Genomic DNA, 9,197 nt, shown 5'->3' with positions numbered 1-9,197 from the left:
TCTTAGAAGCATCAAGAGTAGGCCAGAGGCCCAGTGGTATCTGGGGCATGGTTTAGAGTGAAAAATTAAGGAAGAATAGGATGCCAAATTGTTTTATAATAATTATACTGCCCCTTTCAACTGAAATTCTATCAATAATTCTTGTTTGGTCAAGTTTTGGGAAGGTCTGTTAAAATGCAAGAGAAAGAGGTTAAAATGTTAACCTACATGTGTAGATTAGAGAAACCAATGTTGTTGATTATCCATGATTTTCCAACATGTTTTAAGCAGTGGAGCTTTCTTCAAATCAAAAGCCCTCCCACAAGTTCAACACACCTATAAGTTAACCTGGCTGATAGCTTGCTGAAATGGTGCGGCAGAACTTGTACCCTGCCCACCAGGCACCTGTTCTAAGTCCTGCCCTGCAGGCGATACCTGAAGTACCACTATAGCACCCAGATCTGCACAGAGCAAGGTTTGAAAAAAATCACAAGTCTTAGACTGATTCCTTAAGTTGGGAAATAGGCCCAGAGGTCTGAAGTGCTTTATCCAAAGTTGTAAAATTACTGTCAACAAAAGGACTGAAGCTCAGCTTCTTGAATTCTAGGGAACTGTGTCTTTACCTGTATTGTTCTATATTGCTGGAGGATAAATTCTATCAAATCAGATTAGCTTCCAGCAGTGGGAGTTCTTACAGGGAGAGAAAAGTCAGAGGTTTTCAGTATCCAGGGAGCCCTGCTTAGAACTTTGTTGCTCCTCTAGGACTGCAGACATGGAGAACTGCCTTACAGGACTTCTCTTGCCACTTGGAAATCATCTTGAGCTTGTCTTTAGCAGCAGAAACAAGAAAATGGGACTGCTTTCTCCAAATATTTTAAAATAACTTTATTGCACTGGATTTCCACGAATCAGAGACAACTTTTAACCATTAGGTGTCTTGACTTCTCATTTGTGAAGAGTAGCAGGACTCTGATCAAGAAGTGTAGGTCCTTTTCATGGGCACTTTTAGTTTTTATTCTTAAGTGGAGGCCCAATTAGAAATAATTTATTTGGTTGAATTGGTGGTTTATGGATTAGCCATAGTGCAGATTCTCTCATGCTAATTGGGAGTTCAGAGCCAAACACAGGAACTGGCATGATAGCAAACACTTTATAAATGTTTTTAATTAAGTGAATGGATTTCAGAGGTGTTATCTAGCAAATATAGTTTAGCAATATACTAACTTGATTTCTGACTACAGATTGAGGTGGGTGGACATTATTTGTGCCATATGCAATTGTTATATCCCAGGCATCAATGATGCCCACATTGAGGTCTTGAAAAATATCCTTAATGGCAAGATACTGGACATAACCATGAAAGTCACTGAATCTTTCCACATCACCGTGCATCTCCCTGATGTTTTCTGTCTTGATAATAACCATAGTGTCTGGGCTTCTCAGAAGAAGACGCTGAACAGCTTTGTGGATATTGAGGGTCCTTCGGATAAAAACATCAATGGGGAAGGGTCTGAAATGCTGGCCCAGAGAAATTACAATGATGATGTTTTTTCCTCCTCCAGTTCTGTCAATGACTCGTGCGATGTACTCAATTTCTTTCACTGAATAGCTCAATGAGCCAACCAAAGGGTAACCATGTTTTTGCCACTGGATGTTGATATTCTCGTCCAAGTCCACAGCAAGTTGGTGTTGAAGTTTTCCAGATTCATGTAGATCCACTGACTTCAGTGCTGATGACAAATAGGCAATCCCAAAATGAAACAAGTATAAAGTTATAAAGATCATAAAGACAGAAGAAAAGGTTTGGTGTTTACAATAAGTTAATCATGACTGATTATAGGCTTAAATGAAGGAACAGTTGTGAAAATTATTTGAACAATCCAAAGTGTTCTACAGATAAGGAGTTATATATGCTCCCTTGTAGAATCATGTAGATGCAAATTGACTGGGGATGGTAATCACTGAAGTAACTTCATTGGAGCATGATGTAGTTAACTTTTTAGGTATTATTTTTGTACATCTTGTGAGCTGTAGATTAAGCTTGAGGATAGAGAAAGTACTAATTAGTGTTTTTACATTTAAAAAAAACCGAGTAAACCTATTTCTCCAAATACTCTAAGTTTCCTTAAGACTGGAATTATATACATATAAATATATATATATAAATATATATTTATATATATAAAAATATATTTTTAATATATATTTTATTTATATATAAAAATATATTTTTATATATAAATATATATATAAAAATATATTTTTATATATAAATATATATATATTTATATTTAAGATTTTATTCATTTATCAGAGATAGAGAGTGAGTGAGCACAAGCAGGAGGAGGGGCAGGCAGAGGGAGAAGCAGGCTCTCCTCTGAGCAGGAAGCCCAATGGGGGACTCCATCCCAGGACCCTGGGATCATGACCTGAGCCACTCAGGCATCCCTGGAATTATATTCTATACTTTTGTGTTTCCTTTTCATATGCTTAGAATGTTACTGAGCATCTCATCTATAATAGTATTACTATTCATTTGTGAAGGGCTTCATAGTTTACAAAGCATTTATTTAGATATATTCATACACCTCAAATCATGCTCCTCTCCCTCTACACACACACACACACACACACACACACACACAGTAGTCCCCCTTATCCATTCAGGATACATTCTAAGAGCCCCAGTGGATGTCTGAAAGTGCAGATAGCAATATATATATATATACACACACACACACACTATATATATATATGGTGTGTGTGTGTATATATAGGGTATATATATGTATAGGGTGTGTATATATATATAGGGTGGCTCCATTTCCATACATACATACTTTATCATAAGTATGTATGTATAGGAAAAAACATATATATATACACACATACAATGTTTTTTCCTATACATACATACTTATGATAAAGTTTAATTTATAAATCAGAGTAAGAGATTAACAATGAAAATAAAATAGAACAATTATAACGATATACTGCAATAAAGTTATGTAAATGTGATCTCTCTCAAAATATCTTCTTGTATGGGACACATCCTTTTTCTGTGATGATGTGAGATGATAAAATGCCTACATGATGAGATGAAGTGAAATGAATGATGTAGGCACTGTGACACAGACTGAGGCTACTATTGACCTTCTGACAATATGTCAGGAGGATGATCTGCTTCCAGACTGTCGTTGACAGTAACTCAAACTGTGGAAAGTGAAACCAACTGCTACACACACACACACACACACACACACGTCATGTTGTAGAAAATCAAGAGATGAAATGACCTGCTCAAGATTACAGAGCTACTGACAGAATCTGCACCTCGATTTGAGGCTGCTCCCAATTCTTATGAAAACCGTCTACTCAATCTTAGAACCCATGAAAATATGAGTATAATACGAATAGAATAAAATGAAGTCCTTCCACTTTTCATCCTATAAATTAGGCCTTTATCAGACTACCAGGGCCAGCTGCTTTGTAGTTAGAAGTTCTGAGAAAAGTATGTAGAAAAGGATTATTAATGCTTTGTAACAAGTGCCATCTTTGAAGTAAAGGGCTACATTTAAAGTTTTCACCCACGGTGTTTGAAAATAGACACTGGAACAGTGGTTGAAGGAAAATGGCAGTATCATTGTCTTCATTCTGCTTCTAATTTACTTCAATTTCCTTTTCCAAAGCCTGCTATAAAATTTAACTTTTAAGAAAATGTGCAACAGGGGCGCCTGGGTGGCTCAGTTGGTTGAGCGACTGCCTTCGGCTCAGGTCATGATCCTGGAGTCCCTGGATCGAGTCCCGCATCGGGCTCCCTGCTTGGCAGGGAGTCTGCTTTGCCCTCTGACCCTATCCCATCTCATGTGTTCTCTCTCATTCTCTCTTTCTCAAATAAATAAATAAAATCTTAAAAAAAAAAAAGAAAATGTGCAACAGACATTTTGCTACAATTTAAAAGGTTAGACAAAGAAGGAAGTAACTCATTAAATTCTGTACTTTCTATAGCCTAAGAGACCCACTGTTATAGAAAGTGATGCTAAAGATTACCATCGAACCCTGAATTTTATAGATGAGGAAACTGAGGTCTGGAGGAGTTCAGAGGTCATAATTTACAACTCTCCCCCTTTTGTTGGGAATTCTACCTATTTCTTGGAGCCAAGTCCCCTATTTTCTCTTTTTATTGGAAGGATCAGCTGACCTTCTAAGTTTGAGATCACAAGAGTGGCATCATGTCAGAAAGGTCATAATGGAGCCACAGAAGGCGCACTATTCTCAGTGATGACAGCCAGGACCCAGGACCCAGTAGGCAGGCAGTCACAGTTTGCCAGTGAAGAGTGCTAAGATCTACTAGTGAATTCTCTATTATTACTGGTGCATCCTTGGTTTAGTAAATAGAGCAACTGGACTAGGATTCTAGCCACTGGATTCCAGCCCCAACTTGGACATGGGATACAGCTGCAGTAGCTCTTGTTCACTGGGCACTGTGTTAAGTATTTTATAACCATTATCTCATTTGGTCTTCATAACCACCACCAGATAATATTATTTGTAGCTGGATGAGGAAAATGAGGCACAGAAATAAGTAACACGCCAAAGGCCATAGCTTCTAAGTGCACAGTCTATGTCCATTAGACAACACAGCCCATGCTTTTAAGTATTATTTCTAACTGATGCAAAGTCATTGTCTTGCTTCTGGAATCTCTCTTTTCATGTAATGATAATAGGGATGATAGGTTACACCAAAGAGGACTTACCTATGTAACAAACAATTCTAAAGGCATTGTATATATTACTTCATTTTACCATGTGGGTACTATTTTCATCTCAGTTTCACAGATGAAGAAACTTAGAGGGACAGTAGTTATGTAACTTGCCCAAGATTACCCAGATAGGACATGGAGAAGCCAGATTTTGCTCCCAGAGGATCTGGATCTAGAATCCACACCCTTAATAATCATGCCAACCGTAGAAAATGGACAATATAAAATTTTACATTATTTTCAGCTCTTTCAATGATTTTGTGAGCATGCTGGCTACATACTGAGGTATGCACTGGGATAGGGATGTAATAACCTTTCCTACACATGCTCCCTTCCAGTCAGATGAATGTATTTTTTTAAAAGAAAGACAATGATATCTTAAAAAGTTTTGGTGATTAAGAAATATGAAGAAGAGGCATTTCCTATTGTTTCCTTGAAATAAAAAGTAAATTTCTGAAAGGGATATAAATAATATCTTAGACTGAGGCATACTGTTGATACTGTTTTTGAAATATTCCATCCACTGGCGGATCGTGGAATCTCCCATTAGATATATGAATTTTCCTCTTAGGCATTCTTTCATTTTGACTGGAGCCAAACTACAGGAGACAGGATTCCAGGTCTCTTTCCAGACATGTCCACCAGGGATTGTGGATGCCACTCCAAACTTGCATTTCTTTTTCACTGTAACTGTTTTTCCTGCCAAAAAAATCAGCAAGATCTAAAATATCACATATTCACTGGTATTTATTAAGAGCCTACTATCTTTTCTAAGTATCCTCTTAATAGGTCATAACGGAGGTGAAAAACCCTACTGAAGCATCATCCTCTTAATGTAATAGTTATTTTTAGTAGAATTTTTCTCTGATACGAATTTTCTAAATGGTGCCCATTAATGTTTAATATAAGAACATGTTTTCTCCTCTTGTTCCCCCCGCCAAAAGAACCCTCTGGGTAAGATTTAAATATTTGAGGGGCACCTGAGTGGCTCAGTCGTTAAGCGTCTGCCTTCAGCTCGGGTCCTGATCCCGGGGTCCTGGAATCGAGCCCCGCATCAGGCTCCCTCCTCAGCAGGAAATCTGTTTCTCCCTCTCCCACTCCCTCTGCTTGTGTTCCCTTTCTCACTGTCTCTCTCTCTCTCTGTCAAAATAAAGAAATAAAATCTTAAAAAAAAAAAATGACTTCCTATGAAAGTAAAGTTACCAATTCTTGCTTAGTAATAAAAACTCAATTATTTTATCATTTTAGCCCACTTTACCCCAAGTTTGTCACACTTTGTCATAGTGTCTTAAATGACACCAACAAACTGTAAATTCTTTGAATATAGGGTCCAGGATGGCAGCATAGGAAGACCCTGAACTCACCTCCTCCTATGGACACACTGAATCTACCACTACATATACAACAATTCCCCCTGAAGAACTGAGGGCTGATTGAACAGCTGCTTCACAACAAGTGATATAGGGACCGCATAGAGGAGGATAAAAAAGATGGAGGCGTGGTAACCATAGGACCTCCACCCCCAGCACAGCAACCTGCATTAGGGAGGGATATCATGGGGGTGCCCACGCACAGACTTGCTTGTCCTGGGGCACAGCAAAAAATAGCTATTTAAAAGGCAACTAGTCTATAAGTGAAGGAAATCCATTTACTCACACTGAATCATCTGCCAAGCAAGTAGGGGAACTACTGAAACTTTCTGGAGTTGGAGATGCTGACAAGTGCCTTTTTTTTTTTTTTTTTTAACATTCCCCCTCCACTGTAATAGCATGGATGGGAGCAGGGTCCAGGTGCTGTAGCCAGCTTACTAGGGCTGCCCTAGCAAGTCCTGGGCCTCTAGTTCACGTCAGCTCCAGCTGCCCCTAAGGGCACCACCCTGTCCCAACCCCCCTTCACAGCGCCCCCCCCCCCCCAGCTCCATCTGTCCTGCGAAGGGGCCCCAGAGTGGCATGCCACAGGATTTCCCCAGGCCATGCCTGACCCAGCCATCTGCCCATGTAGCCCAAGCAGCCCTGGCATGGTGCAGACCATGAACTCCCTGGTATGCACCAACTCCAGACTCAGCCATCTTGCAAGGATGGACATAGCAGGATTCCCTGGCCCATGCCCATTCCAGGCCCAGCTATCTCATCAATAACACCCTGAAGACCCCAGGACCCATGCCTGCTCTAGCCCCAGCCATCCCACCAAAACCACCAGGCACACAGTTTACACAGGGGATGCTCCTACACAAGGCCACTATTTTAAGACTAAGAGAGGTACCTATTCAGCTTAATTCATAGAAAAAACCCCACAAAAAGTCAAGCAAAACAAGGAGCAAAGAATTATGTTCCAAATGAAAAAGGAAAATAAAACCCCAGAAAAAAACCCTAATGAAACAGAGATAACTAATGTACCTGATAAAGAGTTCAAAGTCATGGTTATAAAGATGCTGACCAAAATGGGCAAATGGAGAACTTCAACAAAGAGTTAGAAAATGTAAAAATGAACCAGAGCTAAAGAATACAAACTGAAATGGAAAGTAAACTAGAGTAAATCAACAGTGGATTAGATGAAAGAATGGAACAGCAATCTGGAAGACAGAATAGTGGAAATCACCCAAGCTGAATGGCACAAATACTTTTTTGGGGGGGGGCATTTTCAGGAGTAAAATTTAGTGATTCATCACTGACATATAACCCCCAGTGCTCACCCCAACAAGTGCCCTCCTTAATGCCCATCACCTATTTAGTCCATACCTCCCCCCACCACACCTCCCCTCCAGCAACCCTCAGCTTTTTCTCTATAGTTAAGTCTCTTAACTATAGTTTGGCCTCCCTCTCTGTTTTTATCTTATTTTCCCTTCCCTTCCCCTATGTTCATCTGTTTTGTTTCCTATATTCCACATATGAGTGAAATCCTATGACGTCTGTCTTTCTTTGATTGACGTATTTCGCTTAGCATAATACCCTTTAGCTCCATCCACATTGTTGCAAATGCCAAGATTTCATTCTTTTTGATCACTGAGTAATATTCCAGTGTGTGTGTGTGTGTGTGTGTGTGTGTGTGTATGTTATATATGTTATATATAGATACACACACACCACATCTTCTTTACTCATTCATCAATCAATGGACATTTGGGCTCTTTCCATGACTTGGTTATTATTGATAGTAATGCTGTAAGCATTGGGCTGCATGTGCCCCTTAGAATCAGCATTTTTTTTTATCCTTTGGATAAATACCTAGTAGTGCAATTGCTGGGCTGTAGGGTAGTTCTATTTTTAACTTCCTGAGGAACTTCCATACTATTTTCCAGAGTGTCTGCACTACTTTACATTCCCACCAACAGTGCAAAAGAGTTACCTTTTCTCCACATTCTTGCCAACACCTGTTATTTCCTGACTTGTTAATTTTAGCCATTCTGACAGGTGTGGGTGGTATCTCATTGTGGTTTTGATTTGTATTTCCCTCATGATGAATGATGTTGAGCATCTTTTTCTGTGTCTGTTGGACATCTGGATGTCTTCTCTGGAAAAGTGTCTATTCATGTCTTCTACTCATTTCTTAACTGGATTATTTGTTTTTTGGGTGTTGAGTTTGATATGATCCTTTCAATAGATACAGAAAAAGCGTTTACAAAATACAGTATCCTTACTTGATAAAAACCCTCAAGAAAGTAGGGATAGAAGAAAGATACCTCAACATCATAAAATAAATTTAAAAAATAAAAAAAAAATACATAAGAAGAGTCCAAGGTAGCCATGGAATAACATCAAGAATACTAATATTTAAGCCAAACTGTGGAAAGAGCCAAGATGTCCATCGACAGATGAATGGATAAAGGAGATGTGGTGTATATATACCATGGCATATTATGCAGCCATCAAAAGGAATGAGATCATGTCATTTGCAACGATGTGGATGGAACTGGAGGGTGTTATGCTGAGCGAAATAAGTCAATCAGAGAAAGACATGTATCATATGACCTCACTGATATGAGGAATTCTTAATCTCAGGAAACAAACTGAGGGTTGCTGGAGTGGGGGGTGGGGTGGGAGGGATGGGGTGGCTGGGTGATAGACACTGGAGAGGGTATGTGCTATGGTGAGTGCTGTGAATTGTGCAAGACTGTTGAATCACAGATCTGTACCTCTGAAACAAATAATGCAATATATGTTACAAAAAAAAAAAAGAAGAAGAAGAAGAAGATAGCAGGAGGGGAAGAATGAAGGGGGGGAAATCAGAGGGGGAGATGAACCATGAGAGATGATGGACTCTGAAAAACAAACTGAGGGTTCTAGAGGGGAGGGGGGGTGGGAGGATGGGTTAGCCTGGTGATGGGTATTAAAGAGGGCATGTTCTGCATGGAGCACTGGGTGTTATGCACAAACAATGAATCATGGATCACTACATCAAAAACTAATGATGTAATGTATGGTGATTAACATAACAATAAAAAATTTTTTAACAAAA

At 39.3% G+C, this 9,197-nt stretch overlaps 1 protein-coding gene across 1 annotated transcript in view; it reads right to left on the bottom strand.

The window, feature by feature from the left end:
* Positions 1-588: 588 nt before the first annotated feature.
* Positions 589-9,197, bottom strand: part of NXPE4 (neurexophilin and PC-esterase domain family member 4) — a 39,714-nt gene continuing 31,105 nt past the window's right edge. Inside the window, exons 6-7 of the mRNA XM_064577413.1 lie at positions 5,235-5,441; positions 589-1,709 (exon numbers count right to left, since the gene is read on the bottom strand). Of these exons, the coding sequence (XP_064433483.1) occupies positions 1,174-1,709; positions 5,235-5,441 (743 nt within the window). The 3' untranslated portion in view covers positions 589-1,173. The remainder of the gene's footprint in view (positions 1,710-5,234; positions 5,442-9,197) is intronic.

Source organism: Mirounga angustirostris, unplaced genomic scaffold (assembly GCF_029215605.1).
Source record: "Mirounga angustirostris isolate CCGP_5_RB_7025 unplaced genomic scaffold, mMirAng1.0.hap1 SCAF_13, whole genome shotgun sequence".
In the NCBI taxonomy this organism is placed as follows: Eukaryota; Metazoa; Chordata; class Mammalia; order Carnivora; family Phocidae; genus Mirounga; species Mirounga angustirostris.
This window is presented reverse-complemented; position numbering and strand designations above follow the sequence as displayed.